The 24,123-nt window shown below is 36.8% G+C and overlaps 1 protein-coding gene across 5 annotated transcripts in view; it reads left to right on the plus strand.

Moving 5' to 3' along the window:
* The window catches only part of VTI1A (vesicle transport through interaction with t-SNAREs 1A), a 394,338-nt gene that overhangs the window by 72,479 nt on the left and 297,736 nt on the right, over positions 1-24,123 (plus strand). For 3 of the 5 annotated variants that reach the window (XM_066238519.1, XM_066238520.1, XM_066238517.1), the window contains exons 4-5: positions 14,324-14,401; positions 20,807-20,827. In XM_066238519.1, coding sequence (XP_066094616.1) covers positions 14,324-14,401; positions 20,807-20,827 — 99 coding nt within the window. The remainder of the gene's footprint in view (positions 1-14,323; positions 14,402-20,806; positions 20,828-24,123) is intronic. The other 2 variants (XM_066238521.1, XM_066238518.1) reach the window with 1 other exon arrangement.

Genomic DNA, 24,123 nt, shown 5'->3' on the forward strand with positions numbered 1-24,123 from the left:
CTCAAATAAAAATTAAAGTATATGTGTAATATTAAATGTGTTCAGAGCAAAAATAAGAATGAACAGAAAGAGGTGTGGCCTCAACCTTACATACCATGAATAAGATTGAGTATACTGTGTTAGCTTCTGGAAGAATCTACTAATGTCCCTCTCTGAGTATAGTGGGTTACCATGCCTAAAGACAGAGAAATTCAGGGGTGGGTCCCTCCGATTAAAGGCTTGGAGAATTAGACAGATGAAGAAAGGTCTGGATCCTTTGCCCTGGCTGGAAGGTTGCAGAGTTAAATGTCTTCAGGTCTGTGAAGAACTGTTACGCCAGGTTCAGCCAGCAGCTGGTGTTGGTCTCTGCGATCTGCGCAACTCTAGTGCCACCGGTTTCCACTGAATTTAGGGAGAGGCTTTCTGACAGTAACCAGTGACTGTTGGAAAACCTCATTTGTGAAAGTTAAAGAAACCTCCTTCCCAAGGTCTCCACACGATGCACATTCAGTGTGCGAGGATGTAAGGGAGAAAAGCACACTAAGGACCTCTCAAGGTCCCTTCTAGCCCTAAGGTTCTATTATTATCACATATTTATAGAGTGCCAAAATTGGCTATGTTCTTTTCAGAGGCTAGAATTACATTCAGTCCCTGTCCAGGGCTATCACAGTCAAAATTAGACAGATCAGCAGTACCGTGGTTGCAAATCAAGTCACAGTTTAGTGGGCCCAGAGCTGACTATCTGCGAGCGCGTGTTCTCCAGAACATCAGAGAGTGACCGAAAGGTCTTGTGTCAGCGCCGAACACCTGATGGGATTTGCATTAGTTTCTTCTAGGCATTTTTGTAAATAGTAAAATAATAATTTATTATTCATCAAGCAATCTGATTTAGAATTATTGTCCTCAAAACTTTTAATTCAGAATGAAATGACAGAAAAAGCAATGCACTGTATTGCCAAAATGTTTTAAATGGTAGATAATATTCTGTTATTATGAACAGATAACTTTGAACTTCTCTAAGTATGTATGATTTGGAGTCCATTCTAATAGCTGAATTACAAAAGGTAATTATGTTACTCATTTAAAACTGCAAATAAAATCTTACATTTTTATTGAAAAAAGTGGGAAACACCATCATATATGGTAAAAAAAATAAAATAAACAGTTTAAATTGTCTGAATTTGCCTGACCTGTGGTGGTGCAGAGGATTAAGTGTTGACTTGTAATGCTGAGGTCACAGGTTCGAAACCCTGGGCTTGCCTGGTCAAGGCACATGTGGGAGTTGTGCTTCCTGCTCCTCCCCCCTTCTCTCTCTTTCTTTCTCTCTCTCGCTCTCTCTCCTCTCTAAAATGATAAATAAAGTCTTAAATTTTAAAAAATGTTTCTAAATTGTCTGGATTCGTAAGGAGTAATGGTCTCAGATTTTTATTTTTTTTTTGTGGCAAAGACAGAAGCCAGAGAGAGAGACAGATAGGGACAGACAGACAGGAAGGGAAAGAGATGAGAAACATCAGTTCTTCGTCGCTGCTCCTTAGTTGTTCATTGATTGTTTTCTCATATATGCCTTGTGTGTGTGTGTGTGGGGGGGGGCTACAGCAGACCGAGTAACCCCTTGCTCAAGCCAGTGACCTTGGGTCCAAGCTGGTGAACTTTGCTCAAACCAAAGCATGAGCCCGTGCTCAAGCTGGCGACCTCAGGGTCTCAAACCTGGGTCCTCCGCATCCCAGTTCGACGCTCTATCCACTGCGCCACCACCTGGTCAGGCTCAGATTTTTGTTTAATAGTAACTGCATATTATTTATCTAATCAGGGGTTTATTTTGACATCTATCTAATCTCATATATTAGCTAGTTGTTGATTAGTAGTTTGCCAGAAAGCTTTGCTTCCTTCTCTCAATAATCTTTCCACACTTTTTAATTATTTTAAACATTTTATTTGGAAATAATTGCAAGCTTTCAGAAAAGCTTGAAGAATAGTTCAAAGGCCATACAGCTACTCTTTACTTATATTTGCCTATTAACATTTTGTTTCATTTGCTTTATTATTTATGTATCCCTTCTCTATTGATCTTTTCCCCTCAACCTATGCATGTATATATTTTTCCAAGTCATTTGAAAGTAAGTTGCATACATCATGCATCTGTTAATGTTTTTAAAGTAATGTGATTTTATAACTTTCTTCCAAGTAAAAATAATTTTTCTCAGATAGCTCTGTTATCTGTGAAGTGACTTGAAACGTTATATTTTACCTTGTTTTTGACCTGTCATCTATTTTAGCTACTATTCATGGGGTCCTTTTCTTGCCTTGATCTGGTGTATTTAATTTTTTTTCAGATTGTCCCTTAATAAAGTCTCAGGTCTTTACATAAAGCACCTGTTGCAACAACACATAGCTTTATAGCTTAACCATTTGACATATTACAGAATTTTGTAAGGTGCTAAATTCTTTTGTTACGTAATCTTAACAGAAGAAAACTAACTTTCAAAATGTAAATATTTGCATTTGGATAATTGAACTGGTTAGATAAAATTGCATGGGTTCAATTGAAGTTTTTGACCCTTAAGTTTGTTTATGTTCTATTTCAGTTTGATGTGGCTTCATAGGGCTGAATGTGCATGCTTGCGTGTTTTCCTCCCAGCAGTGTCTGATTCCACAAGCCCGAGTCTGGATGTCACTGAAGGAGTAGCTACAGAAGTTCCACAGTGAAACGCAACTGATCTAAAAGTGGGCGGGATTCAAGTCAAACAGGAAGAACAGGGGCGGAGAAATTTATTACTGTATTTTTATTGATCGTATTTTATCAACATCTTTAATGGTTGTGATTAACTCCAACTTTGACTAGATCAACTCTGAATATTTTTTCAAATAGTCTGAGATATAGAAGAGATTAGGTGTAACTGTGGTGAGGTTGGTTCTCTAAGTTTTCAGTTGTTCTTTGGGGATGTTGAAGATAGCCAGAATCAGTTTGGGCTCAGGGAGAATGGTGGTCTCACTCCTCAAACTGATTGTTTCATGGGCAGAGCTGCTCTGCATTCCTGGAAAAGCTACAGATCAGAAACCAGACTCGGAGTGTAGCACAGTGTCATCGTCGTCATGCAGCCGCTGAATGTTGACTTGGAGTTTTATTAGAGAGCCCCATTCTCTTCTGATAACACGTAATTCCTGTCCGTTAATTTTTTTTCTCATATGTTTATAGTATTAACCATACTACTTGCTTGCTTTATGTTAGACCTCTGCCAGAAAAACTAGATGACATCAATTCCAAGAATATTTCACTGTCTGTAACACCAACACACAGGCTGTACAATCTATAGTAATTCTTATTCATTTGAAATACAGTAATTTGTTCCTGTCAGCAGCAGATAGGTTTGTTGTTTTAAATTGCTGGGTTTTGTTTTTGCTGGTGTGTTCCCCGATACAAATTGAATGGCTGACAAAAATCTATTTGTATGACAGTTCAATCTAGATGAGTGTCCTCCGTCGCCTAACGGTACAATTTGGGGTCTCAGAGATAAAAGCGAGCTGAATGCCACGCCAGTCGCGGAGCTTCCTCGTGCAGATAACAGAAGTAATCCGCATTCCTCAGGTCCACAAATCAGGCACACAAAGATGAAATATGCATGCACATCGTCTCGTTTGAAATGGTGGACTTTTAGCTTCTACATAATAAAAAACGGGAACATCTAACTTAGGAGAACAATAGAACCGCTGATAGGAGAGATGCCTACATGTGAAATTAAAGGGAAATGTACCGCCTTAGAAAGTTGGAGAGAAAGTCTGCTGCTTAGCGTGTTCCCACAGTATGTCGGCATTTGTTGAATGAATTTGCTTTCTCCTTTAACATGCCTATTCTGAAATACATTGTATCTTTAGTCACCGGTTCTCTTATGGCTTTGATATTTTGCTGGAGGTAAGGTTGAAGGGGTCTCCTTTACTCCCCAAGATGAGGAGCTGAGAATTTGCACCTGTTGGCTTACCTCTGCCTAAAAACGTGTCCGACTTTCCATGCAAGTATCTCTCAGATGTAATTCATGTAAAAAAGAGGGATAAAACATGTGAAACAACAGTTATGAGGAAAGAATTGGGACTAGTGCATCAGAAAACAGACAACCTGGAAATACCGCTAAAGGCTCCAGTTGTGGACATTCCGAAAGGCTCATCCATAGGGCTTGTTGATCTATTGGATATGGGGAGTAAGAGAGAGGGGGATAATTTCTAGGTTTTTATCTGGGGAGACCGTGTGCATGGCAAGAACATCATATTAGGGAAGGCAGAAGGAGCAGGAGTATATAGGAAAAGAAAATGCCTCACTTGTGTTAATTCTGACATGCCTTCAGGTGATCTATGGCCGCCAGTAGGCATTAGATTTGTGTGTAGAGCATGTGAACACCATGTTTTTGCCAGGTGGTGTTAGAACAGTGGGTTAAGATGAGATCGTTTAGATGAGGGGTGAGAGGCTAAGTAAGGTAGAGCCCTGGGGCAGACTGAGAGAGAAGTCCTGAGAGAGACTGAGGAAGACAGGTCAGAAGGATAGGTGCACTTCCAAAGGATGGTAGCGCTGTAACTGCTGAGGTTAAGAGGTCACCAATGGCAGGTGCTATCAAGAGGTCAAGTGAAAAAAGGACTGTAAAGTGGCCATTGGTGCCAAAGTCAGCACAGTTTGAGAAACAAAATAAATAACTAGTATTGGATGATGAGCCAAGGTATACAATAAATATTCATGTGTCCGTACTGATGTTAATTAATTGTTTAATAATGATTAAATAGACATCTTTCCCATGCAGTAGAATGCCAGATAATGTCTGTAGATACCCCCCCTCAAGGACATGGAGCATCATTCCTCACTCCACAAGTGTGGCTCGTGCAGCGTGATTGCAGCGTGGGAAGGGGAATGAGTAGCAACTGACAGACACTGCTTCAGCCAGGTGATCAAGGTCAATGTCAACAGTGATTAAGTCATGTTGCTAGTATAAACCTTTGAAATGCTGCGATGAAAACAGCCCTTTGTCTCTGTGGTTTTCCTCCCCAAAACATATAACCCTAGTCTAGTCAGAGGAAACACTTCACACAATTTCCAGTTGAAGGACATTCTACAAGACACCTGACCAGTACTCTTCAAAACTGTTCAGGTCCTCAAAGAAAAGTCTGAGATACTGTCACAGCCGAGGGCAGCCTAAGGAGACATGGCTACTAAATGTAATGTGGAACCTTGGATGATGTCCTGGGACAGATAACACGAGGCACTAAGGGAATCTGAAAAAAGTATGGACTTCAGTTAATAATAATGCATTATAATGAATAACTCATTAATTGTGACAAACATACCATATTAATAGGGGACACTGGGTGTGGGTTATATGGGAACTATGTACTGTCTGAAACTTTTCTGTAATTTTGTAACCATTCTAAAATTTAAAAAAAAGCTCAGTTTAAAAATGTGACTAATAATTTTGACAACTGGGAAGTCATTGGTGACCCTGGGAGTCCTGTGACATGGTGGGAAATAGTCTGGTTTATTTTACGTTGAGAAGTGGCTGGGCATGAAGAAATGGGGTCAGTGTTTGTAGAATATTCTTTCAAGAAGCTTGGCTAGGAAGGGAAGGAGAAAGAGAGGTTGGACATTAGTGGGGAGAGTATTATAGGGTAAAATAACTTTTCAAAATATACAAAGCTGAGGTATACTTAAAATGTTTATGTTCTTAAAGAAAAGAGCCGGTAGAGGGTGACATATTGAAGACAGAAGAGGAGAAATTTCGTTGATGAAGCAAAGCCCCGAGTAGGCAGTAATTTATTCTATTCAACTGAAAATGGAGAAATTTTTAGGAAGAACATGCTCTTTATGAATCAAGTATGAATATTAATATACTGCTAACAAAAATTAGGGGATACCTGTATTTTATTGCTTCATATTCATTTTTGAAATATCCCCTGATTTTTGTAAGCAATATATTTACCTCATTGTATTTAATAGTTTTGGGTCACCCTGGTATAGAAGTAATCTTCCAAATGTTTTCATAGAGAATTTAGGCTAAAAGAATTTTGTTTTATTGCCTAAGTATCATAGTTTTATTGGCTATATTCATAAAGCAATAAAAAGCACATTGTACATCTCTGCGTTATGAGTACTGCAACTTCACTGTAACACGGCACATTCTATAATAAAGAATCTGCCCCAACATGGGTACAAAAGTAAGTACCAAGGAAAATATATTATAAAAATTGTTTGCCTATGAAATGGCCGGTTGCAATCTAGAATTTTAGAGTCACCGCATAGGGAGTCACCAGATCCCAGGGGCAAGCAGGCAGTTCTTAACACATCTTAGTAACCGGTGAGGCTCCTTTCCTGCCCTGGGGGTAGATTATTGTTGCTTTATGGGATAGCCTTTGAAGATTAATCTTGAAACCTATCTAGTTACACCCATAGGTGTGTTTGTGACTCACTTTCTGAGATCAGACAAATAAAACATTCTCCCTTCAGCAGTTGTCACCCTTGAACTTTCAGATTTACTGTCAATATCATACATGTTGACAATAATGTAAAAGTAAAGGTTTGGTTTCTGTCTGTTTATTTTGGAGCAGGGTGACGAGAAACAAAATCTACAGACTAGTCAACTGATGTTAAGTTCATAGAGCTAGGTGAATGGTGCAGGCAATCTGGCCTTGCAGAATGAGTCCTAAGACAACCCCAACCTGTCTTGGTGGTCTGGGACAGGGACAAGAGCACTGGCATCGAGAAGCAGATTCTGTCCCCATGCTGCCTGGTCTTTCCCAGCTGTGTGTTGGGTAGCTCGCCCACCCACCTTAGAACTCCCCATCTCTAAATGTCTCTAAATGTGTAGGCTGCCAGGTGAAGCCTCGCATTCCTGTCAACTAGAAGATTCTGGCGCTTACGTGTTACTACATGTGTGTGATACATACTGTGTGTCAGTGACACAGAATCCACGAGCTCATTTGTTCTTGGGTATCTAGACCGCTTGAAATCATAGCTATTGACAGATTTTTCAATGAATGATTACTTTTCCTCTCTAATGCTAGGCAGATTAACATAGGAAAACATTGATACAGCTTAATTATATAAATGTATATACATTCTTTAGTAATTTTTAAATTTTTTAAAAAAGATTTTATTTATTGGTTTAGAGCGAGGAGAGAGAGAGTGAGAGAGAAAGAGGAGGCGAGAGAGGAGCAAGAAGCACCAGCTTGTAGTGGCCCTTGACCAGGCAAGCTGGAGGCTTCGAACCAGTGACCTCAGCATTGCAGGTCAGCACTTTATCCCCTGTGGTACCACCAGTGAGGCTTAGTAGTTCTTTAAGAAATACAAACGGACCATTTATTCCACAGCATTCATTGATCAGAGTATCATTTTCCAGCAGGTGTGTATATCATTTTTAAACAAAATAGTGAACATTTTGACATTCTGATTATTTCAAATACAGTCTATGGAGTTATTTTATTTTATATTCAGAAGGACTAAAGAATTAGATTTCCTCTGCTGCACAGTTACTCTATTCCAGATGTGGACAACATCTGGGCATTCTATCATGAGCTGATTTTCTGAATGAAGTAACTTAATTCTTGATTGACAAGCTACCATGATTTAAGACACAGCCACACCGTGTTCAAGAGCAGTGTCAAAGTCGTAAATACAAGCATATGCAAGCAAGTGGAGCCATGATACTAACTCACTCAAGTTGCATTTTCAAACACTAACGCTAAACTTAAATTTCAGGCTCAAGTTTAAAAGTGCTGGAGAAGGAAATGAAGAAGTGCAGTCGCATGGTTTCTGGGCTCTCTGTTTTACAAATCATTCAATGATGTAGCAGCAGTGCGCTCGGAGTTCCTAGTATAAATAAAAGTCCCTCCAAGCATTGTGAATCATAAATAGAATTATTATTCCATATGGATTGTATGTGGGTTTGTAAGCCTCTGTGTGTGTGTATACACACACACATATATATATATCCTCATTATATGCATGTGATGTGACATGATAGCTAAATTTAAAAATAAGAGAAAGTATGGTATAATGTATCTTCTTTACAGCCAAAACATAAATATCCTTTTCAAACATGTAATCTGTTTTTGAAAGTACAAGCAAAAAATAAAGAAGTAAATGTGAGCGATTATAATACAAAGACATTAGTGTTTAAATTTTTTTCCCAAAATAAAATGAACTATCTCTTCCTGGTATTACCTACTCAAGAACAATGGGTTATTTCAGTGTTCTCACACTGACCTGCTTTTCCAACTGTTGGTAGCCTAGCAGCCAGGCATGTTAGTATTTCTCTCTGGTGGCTTGCATATGGTCCATTGGCCATGAGTTTATGATAGATAGAAAGTGTGTTTTCCCTTTATTAACACTATAGTATTGGTGACATGTGGCATGTGCACTTTCCAGCGAATGAGCTTGACCTTTAACTCTAAGGAGTCCCTCGAGCAAGAGCAAACCATGTTTTGTGAAGTGATTACTTAGAAGAAACAGATTGGAACTTAATTTCTCTGATATCATTAAAGGAATGCAGTTAAGTTTATACCATTAAGAACCGTCCAAAAACTATAGCAGCAAAAATAGGGAATTGGGCAGAACAGTGTAGTGGAATTACTGGGTTAAATAATATGAACTTTTAAAGCTACTTCTGGTATAATTGGCAAATCATTTTCTAAAAAGGATGCACTAATTTGTACTCTTAGCCCTGTATGTGTAATGGTTTTATTTTATCCTTTTCAATGTTAACAACTAGTTTGAGTTGAACATCCTTTGCAGGGTTATTACATCCAAGATATCGATGGGTTTCCATTTGTTTATATCGATAATATTTAAACCCTTACAGCAGTCCTGGGAAAGAACTGTTATCACCACTCTTTTAGAGACTGGGAAAACTGATATTCAGAAAACTTAATGTGACCAAGATCACATATGAAAATGTTATTTCTGTTGTCTTCACTCAGTGCCCTGTGCCTTGTCATCCTAACATTCCCAGGGATCAGACATTGCCTAATAGTCTACTTTGCCTTTACCTAAATCATGTAGTATGGCATGTTTTCATCTTAAATCGCTTTCTGCTAGAAATAAATATAGCACAGAGAACACCGGAACACCGTGATAAACAACATTTCACAAATTTCCTTATTTTCTTCCCCAAAATTTAAGTTTCCGGTCCTGGACTGATGAGCCTTTTGAACTCCTGGGTCAGTGGTAGTGTGTGGATGCGGAGCTGAACTTGGCCTTGGAGAAACAGAAGTGAGGTTGAAAATGGAATGCTTTGTGCCAAAGATAGATGCATTTTCGCAAATGCCACCTGGGCATTACAGAAGTATGACATTACTTAATTAGAACCAGATAAAATTGGGTAAGAAATGAATGCCAGCAATTATATGACTAGCTAATAAATATAATTCCACAGTATTCTGTAGCTATCCCAAAGTGTTAATTATAACAGGAGCAGTTAAATTCTTTAGAGCAGTTAAATTCTTTGGCTATGAAAGCATAACAGTTTTTAATAGATGTATCACCTGCTAACCTTGAGCATTATTAAATATATGGAGACTGAAAGACAAGGTAGAAGCAATGGAAAAGTCTGGCCAGACTGGGTAATTTGTTTTAGACCTATGGAGAAATCTATTAACCATTTCTTCTATAGGCCAATTTGATTAGGAAGTAGGACAAGCTGTTCTTTCATTACTTACCCAAAACCATACTGTACTTTGTATCAATTATTTGGCTGTCTGCAGCACATAGATTAGAATAAAGGCCTTTCTTAGTGTTTGTGAATGTTGTGGATTGCTGATTAGTAATTAAAGTACTGAATGAAGAAAATTAGGCCAAGATTGAATGGGAATGAGAAAGTCTTAGTTCTGTGATACAGATGTTAGAAACAGATTGTCTTGAGCAGCCAGTCAACAGAGTGACATTGTACATAACCATGGAGTGTTTGCCTCCCATGGAAAACTCGGGCCCAATGCCTTGGAGATGGTTTCCGCTCCCATGCCTTGTGATGTAGCTGTATGGGTATTAATTTAGTGAAATATCCTGTCTGCCAGGTGTGGGAACTAGCTGATTTTATTGTAATACCAGATCATTACTTAATTCATATGCAACAGAGTGCAGCACATGGAAAGCATTATAAATCTATTTACAATGTGGCTGGTCTGATGATAACATTGTATTAAATTCCCAGGTGAGGCAATTTAAGCAATTGCTTTGCCATGTGCACTCCTTGGAAATTAAATTCTCATATACGCTTTAGTAATAAACCAACTTCATTGTTATGCTTATGCTCGTGGTGGGCTATAGAATCCTCATTCTGGTTATGTATACCCTGTTTCACATGTAGAATCATATAGGAGGCGGTGTCACAGATCGTAGCTCTTAATTAGTTTAAGCTAAGTTAATTCATTTTGTTTCTAGTTTAGCAGTGCCTGTCCAGGAATAGATTCAGTTCAGTTGGGAAATGTTAAGGCGTGGGTCAAGTAGATAGATTGTTTTAAGCCAAATTGCCAGATAGAACTGAGCAAGGGTATCCGTTTGAACTTCACTTTAAGAAAATCAGCCACTCAGCATGCAAAACTTCTGTTCATAGACCAAGCGAAAAGTGCTTGGAATCTGAAATTCTCACTTTCAAAACCAAAGGCTCACTTTTGTCATCGATTTAAAATAGCCATCGAAACTTAGTGCATCTAACTTCTTAGGGATAACAATCAGTTGTGAATTTGTTGGAATTTTTTATAGTTCATATATGGTCTATAGGTTTCTTCTGTCCAGTTGTGTCTAGTTCACCTAACTGTATAAATTAGAAGCAATAAGCTTTATACAAAAACAACTAAGGCAGGAATGCTCTTGTATTTAACACTGTGTGTGTGTGTGTGTGTGTGTGTGTGTGGCAAATATTGTCAGTTGAAGCTTTTCCATCCTATGGTACAGACCCCAAATTGCAATAGATTACAAACTGCATAGAGCTTCTGTCTTCTCCAGAAGCCACATATAAAGCACCAGTAGACAGTGGTAACTGACAACTAAGACTAAAAATGTTGACAATTTCTTGATTTGCCTGGTTAGCTTATGTATAGAAGTCATTAACTATTTATAAAATGCATTATGAATTGGGTTCCTTCAAACTGTAGCTGAGTGTGTGACATTTCCAGCTCAAATTCTCAGGCTTGCATTTGGCTAAAGCACTGATTTTATACAGTTGATAATAAAGTGAAATTATTTTAGTTAGCTTATCAACGTGCAGGAGATGTTTCCATTTCATTGACTTTGAATCTTCCAAATTAAAGTATGACATAGTACTTAGTAATGGAGAGTAAGATTTTTGTAAAGTTCCATAAAAGGGGAAATGATTTATTGATCTTTAGAGGAAAATTATCCATAAAATAAGCTGTTTGTCACTGAAAGGAAGTTACCTTTTTCTGGTATTAGTTTAATGATGATCCTGCAGGTTAAATGATGGTCGATGACAATCAGCTTCTCTAAAAAGTTTCTCTAAAAACCATAAACCATTAGGAGAAAATACCAATGTGGGGCATTTAAATATAATTCTTAATAAAACAAAGTCTTGATTTTTAAAAATTTCTGTAAAATGATACTCAAGTGCAGACTTCAGTTTCCATTATTAGTCATACCATTTCCATGAGGAACTATTTCTGATAGTTGAAATGAGTTATCTTTTCATTCTTTAACAGAAGTCAGTCCTATCAAGGAACGTTTTCTAAACTGAGCATATCATTTGCTTAATTACATCCAGGAAGCTATCCAAAGGACCAGTTTTTACCATCCTAATGGTAAGAATGACATTTTTAGGGACCACCCTTCAACTGTGGATAAATCCTCAGTTCTCTTCTGTTGCTGAGTGTGTACACACTCTTAATTGCTGGTTTTCAAAAGCAGTGGATTCTAACCAAAACAAGATGAGATATTTAGGAATACATGCTTGTAATTCTCCTCTTCTTTTGAAGTCTAGTAAATCAAAATAAGAATATAATGTAATTGAACAATCTATGCCAATTTGTTGGTATTTTGGTCAAAAAAGGGAAAAACAAAAACAATCTCCATATGATATTCTTGCATACTGTGGACCGTTTTAGTCCCCCATAGTGATAAAATGAATAATTAAAAAGGCAGCTCTGATATCACAGCCTGTTTAAAGGTTCTCATATCCTTTAATGCTGTAAAATACTTCTGCTTAGCTGGTTTGAAACTACTGTAGGGGGATCTCCATATGAAGAAAAGAAAGGTTTGGCTTGATCTAAATATTGTAGGAAGGCCATGAAGTATACTGTCCTTGTAACTTAGCCTTTCTCGGTACAATTCTGAATGAAGTTAATAGAAATAGCTAATTAATAGCAGCTTCATAAACACAGCAAGAGAAACAGGCTTAATTAATAAGCTGTTTGTGGCGGTAAGAAGCCTAGCATGTTCGTAAGGGAATGAACTGGGTCAGTCCTGAATTATTGAGACATCTGATATAGATGCCAGGACTGACCTCGGGCTAATGACTTAACTTTTCTACTTTGTCCTCCTGCAACGTTTGGGGTTTTATTTTTCTACTTACAGACTTGCTGCATTTGCCAAGGTATCTGATACACATTTGTAGCAGGGAAGGCAAGCTTAGGGTAGAGACTCAGGACAGGAATGGGATGCCATCCTCTACTTTATACTGAAATATTTTGCATTTTTCTTTGTGTCTTTCTCTTGAGTATATCGGGGGGGGGGGGGATGAGGAAATTTTGTGTGATAGAATGAGCACTGTGAGTCAGGACCCTAGAGTTCTGTGTCAGTCTAACCAAAGCTTCCATTAGAACTCTGTGAGACTGGCTTCTTTTTTTCCCTATAAAATAAAGGGATATCTAGATGTATTTATTTTTATTTATACTCCATTCAGCACTTTTCAACTGGGTTCTGCCAGAAAGTTAAGTCCTAATGCCCTAAGGCTTCTGTTCTATATAATAAAAAAAATTTTTATGTACCATTCTTGGGAGAGTTGAGAAAACAGTTGCTGAAATAATTTTCTGTGTCCTGTGGTTCAGATTAGAACCACAATTGAGAAAGGCTGCCACTTTGAAATGATTTAAAATCTATTGGTTTTTCTTGTCAAAAGCCCTTTTAAAAATGATTTTCTGTTTAAGATACGGTAAACTCTTATGTGGCAAAGAAGTGTTACTCATTCAGTTGTTTAGAAGTCTAATAAAAAATCCTGTTGACTTCTGCTCACGGATTATGGATAGTCCTTTTAAACTGCAATAATTTTTTGGATCACAGATGGACGGGAAAGAAATTTTAAGTTCTAACCTTAGACCCCAAGTGAGAAAAAGAGTGCCATTTTCAAACTGCCATTTTTAAATGCACTGGTTTTGCTTAGTTGATTCAGAAGCAGAAACGGCAACACAGTGGCCTATAAATCTGGGTCTGAGGCAGTGATGCGGATGTAACATCTAAGAGCTGTATTCTAGCTCCACAACCAATCTTCCCAGCCTGTTAGCTTTTCAAATGGGCGTCATTTTGGTAATTTGTGAATCGCTAGCAGACATGTCCTTCTGACTGTACAGGTAAAGAAAGACTTCTTATAAAACAAAATTTCAGAGTGTGAAATGTTGTCTTATAGCCCACTTATCTTTATTTCCTGGGATTGTGAAAAGTTGACTCATAGCCTACTTGCTTTTATTTATAGAGATTGAGAAATTTCATTTGTTTTTACCGGACACACACACACACACACACACACATACACACTTTTCCTTAGGCCATTATTTATAGAAGACTTGAAGACAGTTAAATTATTGTTTGGGAATGGGATGGGCTTTTAAATTCATCTCTTTTTGGTTAGTAACATCACAGCAGTGAAATATAGATGTACAGTTTTCCAGGTGTTCCAGTGTATGTATGCAGATATAATTTTATTTTAGAATTAGAGCTTTTGAAAGACCTATATTATAAAATCCATTTCTTGCCACAATATTAAGAACCCTGTATGCTCCTGTTGTCATTGCAGTCTGGTGAGTTTTGCAGATACACAGCTGTATAGCTGCCTTTCCTTCAGCTTAGTGTTCTTATTTGAGTGACTATGTATGGAATAACATACTACTTCCAAGCCATTTTGAATATTAATGGAGTACTTAACACAGTGCAGAGTTTTCTTTCATTATTGGCATTTGAAAACCTTCTAATTTACATTAAATTTTTCAAGTTCAAGAACTTGACACAAGTTTGGTTTGCAGATTTTAGCAAATAGGTTTCCATTAGGGGGCTCTCGAGGTTTGAGATGATCAGCCTTGATACCAACAATGCTCGGAAGCCTTTACTTCCTAACGTTCATCTTGCTCTCTCCCTTTTTGTTTTGTTTTATAGAAAAGGTCACGGATCGCCTACAGTGACGAAGTACGCAATGAGCTCCTAGGGGATGACGGGAATTCCTCAGAGAACCAGGTAGAATGCTAATCAGGAAGGCCCGGTGGGTGGCTGGAGGGTGAAGGAGGTCACTGGCACACTGGGCTCTCAAGCTGCTCCTTAACAGTATTAGCAGCAACTCATGTGGAAGCGATACTGTTTAATGCAAAGCTGGGGTCTTAATCAACTTCAAAATGTCTCTGGGAGATCTTACATTTAACCCTTTACCGTGGGATCACTGTCTGCTATCTTTAAAAAAATCTTTTCTTCTCTTTTCTTTATTATTTAGTACTTAAGGAATAACTTAAAACACACTGTTTGCAGACAAAGCCAAGGTCTTCACCTCAAACACATGTAAAAGGAATAAAAAAGTACACAATGCAGCTTTGATATAATGCAGCATAATTAAATCAACACTTGCAGCAAAACAAATGAAAGTAAGCTTTCAAAATTCAACAGGGCAGCTCAGTCTCCTATTGTGTAGCTTCTTAAAAATACATTCAGTATCATGCAAATTGCAAGTACCAGTGTGGAATTGGATACTCATATAGAGGTCCTTCCTCTGTCAAATAGTAACAATCATCATCATCATCATCATCATCATCATCATCATCACCGTAATAGGAAAAGTCATTTTGCAAAAGCAAAAAAAGTGAGGTCCAGTTTCTTCTTGAAAGAGCCTTATAAGTTACTTGGCTGTCAGTTCTCATTGGGTTGCACAGTAGTGTCCTGAGTCTAACTAATGTCCCACTTCTTTCTTTGCGTTAATACTGAAGATTGTATTAATTCCTATAGATAATATATATGACATTAAAAAATTGTTTCAAGAACCTCAGTGCAGAGATGATTTTCAAAATATCTCTGACAACCAACCCTAGTGACTGATTCTCTTTGATACTTTTAAAGAAAATAAATGATAGGGAACTTCAGAAGCAAGACCTGAAGGTGTTCGTTAATGTTGCTTTGGCAAGTATTATAAAGGTCTCTATTCTAACTAAATAAAAGTAAACATAAATCATTCATTAACTAAGCCAAAATTTTAAGAAGATTGTAAAACATAATATATTGAGACACATATAAAAATTGCATACTTGTATTTACCATTTCAAATATATATCTATATATGCTGAAACTATATTACTGTCTCCTATAATGTTAATGTTATAAACAGGGGTGTTGCTTATGTGATTAAGGCCCCCATCCATCCACCCTCCAAAAAGGGAGAAAAATCACTGAGTTGGTAATGTTTGGTTTTGGAAAGATCTCACCTGCTCCACTATTGGGATGTTATCAGCTTGAATTCAGACATGTGTAAACACTATAAGATTTGACTTGGGATTTCAGCTTTTCTGATTGAAATGTGAGAATAGCTAAGGAAAAAAAAATAGAGAGAGCCCATGAAACAGAAAAGGGGTGATACAATAAAGGGGTTTTACTCATAATAGATTAAATAATGTAAGAATGAGGGGAAAATATTTTTTTCCTATTTTAAGTGAGATTTAGGTTGCTCATACCTCTTGAATGACTGAATCATAATTTTACTTCCTAGCTTTACTGCAAAAAAAGCATTATCATTTTTTCACAAAAAAAGTGAATGCATAGTTCCCGTGTCAGTTCTTTAAAAAGATATACAATGGATCTTTCTGTCATTTGAAACTACAGCCTAATATACAGGAAGTGGAAAGGAAGGAGTATTCCTGCCTCACTCAGGCTCCTTTATTGTAATGGACGTTGTAGTGCTGTGACTGGGGTCCCTCTTTTCTTTTTTTTGTAAAGCATGTTCACTTCTCTTAATGGCCATATTATGTGCCTAAAACATTTGTCATACATATAGATATGATTTTATTATGCCTAAAGAAAAATATATTCCAGAAAAACAAACTGAGTTCCTATTTTCTGTTATATCCCTGGCACTTTAAAGTGATTACACAGAAATTTCCCATCGACTTGTATAAATCAAACTTACAAATTTTGAAAGTGCTTAGAGAGCCTGAAGTTCAGTCATAAGGAGCTGTCATTTCAAAAAATAAGAGTATGATAAATTATAGTCATGGGTATATCACTGTTAGATTATTGTTTATGTGAACTTTTCAGTCTAACATTTGAAGAAGCTTTGAAAGTTCAAAGAAACCACACTTAACTTGGGATATTTAGTTACCAGGTGTAGAAAAATTTCCATATCCTAATGAAGAAATTAAATTTTGTTTTTAGGCTTTTTACTATAATGTAGGAATGAAAATCTCTCAGACTAAAACACATTCTTAAACAGGAATGGTCACTTGAGAATAACTCTTTATTCTGCATCAGTATTCATTCAGAGACGCTGGAATTCAAGCAGAAGCCCTTTCATTAAAGGAAGAAAGGATTTTAAGTTGGCTCTTTATATTAGTTTTTGTAACTGAGTGGTAGAGAAGATAGGTTTTGTTCTGGGTAGGCTTACCTGTAATTTAGAAAAGAAAATATTTTCTGCCCACAAATAAGTTTAAGTTAATTATTGATCAGTTGATTTTCAGAACTTATTGGCTTATCATAAACTTTTAATATACAGATAAAACTCAGACATAAACAAAATGAAACAAAAATAGCAATATTTTATTAAAATTGGGATATATCTCAATTTTTTAAAATTATGGCATAGAAAATGAAAATAATAAAGAATTCATAGCAATGATTACAAATAGGTAAAATAAACTATTGTAAATACCAACTATATAGTTATTTTTGATGCAGTATACACATCTTCCCTATAGTGGCTTTTTTGTATTGATTTATACAAATGTAAACACCATAGCTATTATTTCTCATTCTGGCCATTTATAAAAGTGTTATTTTTTTTGTCTTTTTTTTTGTTGTTTTTTTAAGCATCTAAAACCTGGCTCTTTATACGCATCATTATAATCTTCCAATTAAAGAAGATATTAATTTACTCATATAGATATAAACATTTCTACCATGATTTGAAATGTCAAGATTTCAGAAATTAAGAATTACTCAACTGCACAATTAATGTCCCCTCATATAGTGTACAACTTCATTTAATTCCAACTTAATTGCTTTGTACAAATTTATTTTGGATATAAATCTATTCCATACAAATACAGTTCATCCCTGATTTACAGAGAAGGGACAAATTACCTACTTTGCACATTTGAGTACTATTGTTGGGTCATCAGCTTTCCAAGGGCTGTTGTCTTAGACATTATCATTCTATTCTTTAAAAATATTCTATTTTTCATTCCATATATCAACATTTTAGTTTTTAAGGAAATTGAGTTTTTTTAAATATAGTGATGCTGTATTTAGGGTGGAAACCTTCCTGTTAACTTGATTTAGTTTCATGAAAACCATTCTCAGAAAAGGAAAAAAATTAAAAAGTATTGTACATCTTATAGAATTAAATTCCCTTCATAGTCAAGTATCATAATGGGACACATGAAATGTTCCAAGCAATACTTTTGAACCACAGTAGTCTCAGTTTCCATATACAAAATTATATTGATCCATGAATTAACCTGAGTAAATGAAATTTGAGTAAATCCCAAATAGATGGTTCAAAGACAGATATATAAAGAGTAGGACATTTGTAAACGTGCCAAACTTTTTGTAGCAAAGCAATATTCAGCAGATAGGACTGCTTAATTTTTTAATACGAGGTTCTCTTAAGTTCCGATTTGAGCTTGCTGTGCATAAAGTGTGTCAAACTTCAGCCTCAGACCAGGAGGTGAGGTTGGTCAATTTAATTCCCCAAGATCTAAAGAAGGTCGGTATCATTTCATATAGCCCTGGCAGAGCAGATCATTACCAGGCACAAATCTGTTAGTTACGTGCTGAGGGTTTATAGCAAAATAAATAGACTGTCATCATAAGTTCAGAAAATTGTGTGTTCGACCCACGATAATGTGTAAAGGGCGTTTAATAGAGTTCAGCATTTATTCGTTATCTGTATGCGGACAGAGACGGCAGTCGCGTTATCAGCTTTAAAAAAAAAAACTCGGGAGTTACGGGGGTCACGTGATGCACCGCCCACGCGGAGGCGTGCGCAGGCCCCTTGCATGCTCCGCGGAGCAGGTTTGATTTAGTCACAGCAGAAGGCTTAACCACAAGAGATTCCACTGGTTCAAACCAGCGTAAACCAGATTTTTGCAGCCCACAAAGGGACAGATTACCTCTTGTAGCAAATTCTGCATGGGGGGGTGCAGGGTAGAAACCTCTTTGTTTCAAAAAAAGATGTTGATTATCATAACTCAACATGGTGGCATGGCTCACTTTCATGTCACCCATGATGAAGCCAGTAGCTCGATAAAATAAGAAATCACTACTTTCAGTCTAGTCTAAGCATTCTTAATTTTCACGTATAGGCCATCTTTTGTTTACTTGAAGGAAAACTCTCAACCCTTAAAAAAAAAAAAAAGCTAGAAATGAAAGCCCCTCCCCTTACCTAGCTTAGCTGCAAAGCCGCCGTAGGGCTTGCATGCAGCCACGCAGCACAAACGAGATAGAACATTTTTTGTTTGGAACCTATTGAAAAAACAAATGAGTAGCATTTTAAACACTCATTGATTATGGCAGGGGGGCATGCCCCAAATGGTCTCCATTGCTGAGGAGTAGTTTTAAACTTTGGCCCTTTAAGTATCATAGTCAAGTGATGAATGGTGCCCCCAGAAAGAAAAGATAGCTGTGCGATCAATTCCCAGGTCGTCTCTTTCTGAGAATTAATGTTTGCCTTTTTTTTCCCCCATGATGTTCGGATACCAAAGAAAAAGATTCCGATATGTGATAGGCCAGGTACTTTAAGTTAAATTTTTACCTCCTCTGGGCAAGAACAGTAAGTCTACACATAAAATGAGAAGGGGCTTTTATACACACTCACTGGATGGTTGGTGAGAGAATGTGCCAGAGTATTAATTAAAAATAATGATAACTTCCTTTGTATTTTGAAAGGCCGACATTAAAAGTTTCATTTTCACTTAATGCACTGTGAGACATTACGTGGTGGATTTTGTACCCATTTTATAAGAGATTCATAACGATTTTGAAATCTCATTCTTTTGTACTTGAAATACTTTTCATACAACAAATGAAATAACAGCATAAGCTGGAATGCATGCTGCCTTCTTTGAATTGGAAACAAAAACAGCATTAAGCATTGAGAAATTCAGGCTATCGTAAACATGATACTTTTAGAGAGACTTATAGTGGGCAATTCATAGCACGTTTCTCCCAAAGCAATAGTTTAATTTATTGGCCTGCATATGTCAAGTATTGTAACAGATGTTACAGATATTTGGATGTTTAAAAATTATCAGTTGTAGACCTGAATTGCTGAGGATGCACATTTCAGACTTAGAATGTGGTTTATAGTCTCTTAAAAACACAGGTTTCAGTTTCTGCACCTGCAGAAACTACGGCAGTCATCTCAACTATACAGTATTTGTGGTGTGCACTGCTGTCAAATGTACACACTACACACGCAGAATGAGCCAGGCGTGCGGCTAGGTCCATTTTCTAGGCTCTGAAGATTTAAGCGACTTGTTTTATCTGCTGTATTTAAGGCAAATATTCTACAGAGGAGACTTAAAAATGTCACCATAGGACAATTGACTAACAAAGAGTGGTGTGGGATCTGACTTCAGTGAAGAGAGACTGCAGTGCACATGAAGTAACAGAGCTCATCGCTTTGAAATGGCCCACTTTACAAAATGAAGAAAATTGAAAAATAAACACCCCCCCCCTTAAAAATTTTAAAACACCATGTGATTTCAGTAGCCTCTTAAGCAAGACAAACACCTAGAAATTAACTCTAATATACGCAATATTTCTAAGGATAGTGAAATATTGTCTGATAGCATGTCCTAATTATTTTCTATTCTGTCATGTATTATTCTCAATTAAAACAATATGTCCAAATATAATCTTTTTTACTAGCATGGGTATAATGACATTAACTAACAATAGTTTTTTTCAATATTTATTGGAACAAGAGCATGAACTAGTAATCATTTTCATTTGTAGGTAGACTCTGAAATCAGTTGTCAAGATTCAAAATCGAGAAACATCTTGAAAACTTGTATATACAAAACCTTTTTAGTGGTACATTCTTAGAAGAGAGGAACAGTAAACTTGTTTTCTTTCTTTATAATATAGACTTCTATGAAGTCGTTCCCCTTTATTTCATGATGGTGTCTTAGATGTACTTTAAAAGAGAATTTCACACTATTCTCTTTGTTTAATGTGACAGTGTGAGAAAGTGATCTTTATTCGTTCAAAAAACTCTGCATGTAGTCTATGTTTAGGTTCTTTTAATGTGTTTGTCTGTGATTTTTAAATGCTAAACATGTAAACAGATAAATTGTCAATGTTAATTCTGTATCCTGTCACACAACTGATCTTTCTTTCCTGCCATTTCTTTCCTTTTTATCTTTTTTTTGTGCATTCATGTTGCAGTTGATAAAATTACGTGAAGAGGTGAGTACTTCCTAGCCTGCTTTTTTTTTTTAATTCTGCTTTTCCCTATAAAATTGAGTTTCCAAATCTGAAGTAAGATGTTTGTGTTCATTTTTTCCAGGAAAATCAGCACATAGCAAAAGTATCGATTAGATTGCTAGAAATAGTCTCTGCTGATTGTCTTTAAGAAACAGATCTATGCAAGTCATGCTTGTCCCAGAGATCATTGTTATTGGTTGGCATCAGGGGAAAATTCATATTTTTAAAAGCCCAAAAGGGAAAAACAAAGGAATATCTTAAAACTATACCAAAGTCTAGTTTTAATGTAGACTAACTTCAGACTGTTTTACTGGCATTGGTTTCACAAAGAAGTAAATGATTAGGGTATTTTTCCCCCCTAACAATCTGGTTTACTTTACTGAAAACTGTTTTTTTAATAAACTTTCTTTTCTCACCCAAAGTTTAACGTAAGATATCATGAATTTATTATCCTTTTGGGGAAAGACATATAGATGTAATAAATGCCCTTCTAGTTTGTGTACACTTAGATACATACCTAAGAGTAACCAAAGCTCTCATCATTGTTTAACACTTTCTTTCTGTAGGAAATAGCACTCAAGTGACTTCTCATTTTTTTCTGAGTTTGTTAGCTTGTACAGTAATGCAGCCTCATACTTTTTTTTTGTGGCCCAGCAAATACTGATAGCAATGTTTATGATTTTTATCCCCCTATCAATGAACAATGCTGAGTGATTCTGTGCTTTTAATTAGGCCAAACTCACCAAATAGGCTTTGGTATTCTTTTCAGAGATAGAGTAGTTTTATTTTTTTAGTTATTCAATAGTTAGGTTGAGTGTTTCTACTTTTATATTCAGGGATAAAATAGTGGCCCATATTGTAATTTAAAAAATTTCTCAATCGCCTATAATAAGAGTACTGTGAATTATTTCTGAGTTTCGATTGAGACTTTCCTAGAAGTTTTCTGTTAGGATGTCATCATTCTCTAGGTGATGTGAATGCTAATTTAGAGGCTTGGAGGAAGTGGTTTTCAACAAATCTTCTGATTGAAGACGCGTGAGGGATGTCTCCTCTTAGCAAAAGTAATAATGACATAGAAAATGAAGGGTAAAAGTACGCAAAACTCGCACCCTCTAACCTCCTTGCATTTTATCTTCTCTACATGAAGCAGATGTATACACTAAATGAATATAATCAATTGCAGTTCTGATATGTAAGATTATTCCTGAGAGGAGTGATGCATCCACGTTATATTTTTTGCAAGACAGACTATCTGCTCGTGTATATTTGCATATGTTCATGCTTAGGTGGAGAAGCTGAATTTTAAAATGTTATTGGAACTAACAATAGCCTTAAAAACCTCTATGTGGGGAAATTACCTGCAGCTCTGGCCCCTGAATTTACAATGAATGTAATTAATGAAAGTATTTGCCTTATTACAATCGGCAGTTTTGACAGACTTTTTTTATTGTTGTTAAGTTGAATTGTGTGGATTGAGCAATCTTAATTCTGTAAGCTGCAAGCATCATGTCTGCATTCCTTTTAAAATTTTATCAGTTATACTTCTCGAATGCGTGTTTCCAAAACTAACCTGTAATAAAATGTACTTGGAAGAATTATACCACTCAACTAATGGACTAATATATTCTGAAATAGCCTTTTAACAACCTTTGAAATGGAGGTAGCGCTGATACTTATGGACTAGACTGTGGTGATGACAGTGCATTGCTGTATGGTTTGCTCCGAAGTGATTGTTTCTCAGCCAGGATTCTAATAGGAATCAAACTGAATGGAGCCCAGAATTCTGTCTTGTACCTATCCTAAAGAAAACAGGCACTCATCTCCTCTGAAACAGGATGTTCTGTTGTGTTTGGAAACAAAGTGTGCCTCATCCCTTCCCTGTGAGGCTCTTCTCGGGCACAGTTCTGGGAGCAGGGCGTGCTTGGAGGCAGGCTGGTAGTGCACTGGGAGCTGACTGCCGTGGGCTGTGCCTGGCTCTCCGTTTCAGTCCCGCACCTCCGGCTTTCCACCCTGCCCCGCTCCTCACACAAGTTGAGCTCTGTCTGAAGCTCCTGCACAGCTTTACTTACCTGCTTTGAAAAGGGCCGAGAAGAGGGTGAGAAGAATGAGTCTGGTAGGGAATGTGGGGGCAAGTTGAAAGCATCAGCTGCTACTGTAGTGCATTTCCTTTCATTTTCGGAGACCAGGGCAATGCACAACTAAGGGAACAATGTAAATAGCACAGCTGTTACAAGAACTTGTTTTTAGCTAGACGGAAGTGAAGAGGTTTCAAAGCACGAAGTGAGGCCCTGCTGGAGAGCCGCTGATAAACCGATGTCCTCTTGTGTGCACATTTACGCTGATAAAACCGAACCGTCTTGCAGAGGAGTTGTTTGTATTATTTAGCAATATATTTTTTTAGTTATTTTATAAATTTATTCCCCATCAGAGCCGTACATGGAATAATCTGATTTGGCCCCCTTGTGTGGAATCTCAAAAAATATTTCACATTTAAATGCTTTGTTTCCTACATTGTATATAATCATATAATTAGACTTCCAATTTCCGTTATTGATCTTGGACTTTTAAAAGAGCTACAGTAGCTAAATGTTTTCTTTCAATTTAGTGACATCATCCAATCTGAAAATGCACTAAAAAACCTTTGTTTTGTTACTCTGGATTAAAATTCAGATTCCTCCTGATTTTACAAATCCGACATCTGTTTGGAGACTCACCAATTGAAATTAAGTCCTTTGTTAAGTTAGGAAACATATTCAGAGAAGGGGAGAATAATCCTATTCCCCCCAAACCTGCATGTAGTAAGAATTAGAAGAGAGAAAGCTATTTGACAAGCCGAGGAAAATGTTTAATTTTATATAAAAGTAATCATTAATTCCAAACACACAGAGCTCCCCTTGCCTCTCTTTTTTCTGAATTACAGCCTTTAGTAATTTTGCATTTCCATGATATAAGCTTTCCTTCTTTCCTCCCTTTTATTTATTTAGTTTAGTTGTTATTTTATGTTTTATTTTTTGCAGTGGGTGGGGCACTTTTCTCTTAATTTCTCCACTGTATATTAGACAACTCTATTAATTATTATAGACTGTTGTTGCAGCTTTCCTGACCTTCACATCAGGTCCTATCCCTCTGTTCTAAATGCATTGTTTTAATGATTCTTACCCCCCTCCCCCAGCCCTTCCCCCCAAAAAATTTTTTTCAAGGAAAGCTTTGATGTGGCTTTAGCTGCCTCCAACGTCTGGCCGCATCTCAGATGTGTCACCTATGCCGGGAGGGAATAA

Source organism: Saccopteryx bilineata, chromosome 7 (genome assembly GCF_036850765.1).
Source record: "Saccopteryx bilineata isolate mSacBil1 chromosome 7, mSacBil1_pri_phased_curated, whole genome shotgun sequence".
NCBI classification, from domain to species: domain Eukaryota; kingdom Metazoa; phylum Chordata; class Mammalia; order Chiroptera; family Emballonuridae; genus Saccopteryx; species Saccopteryx bilineata.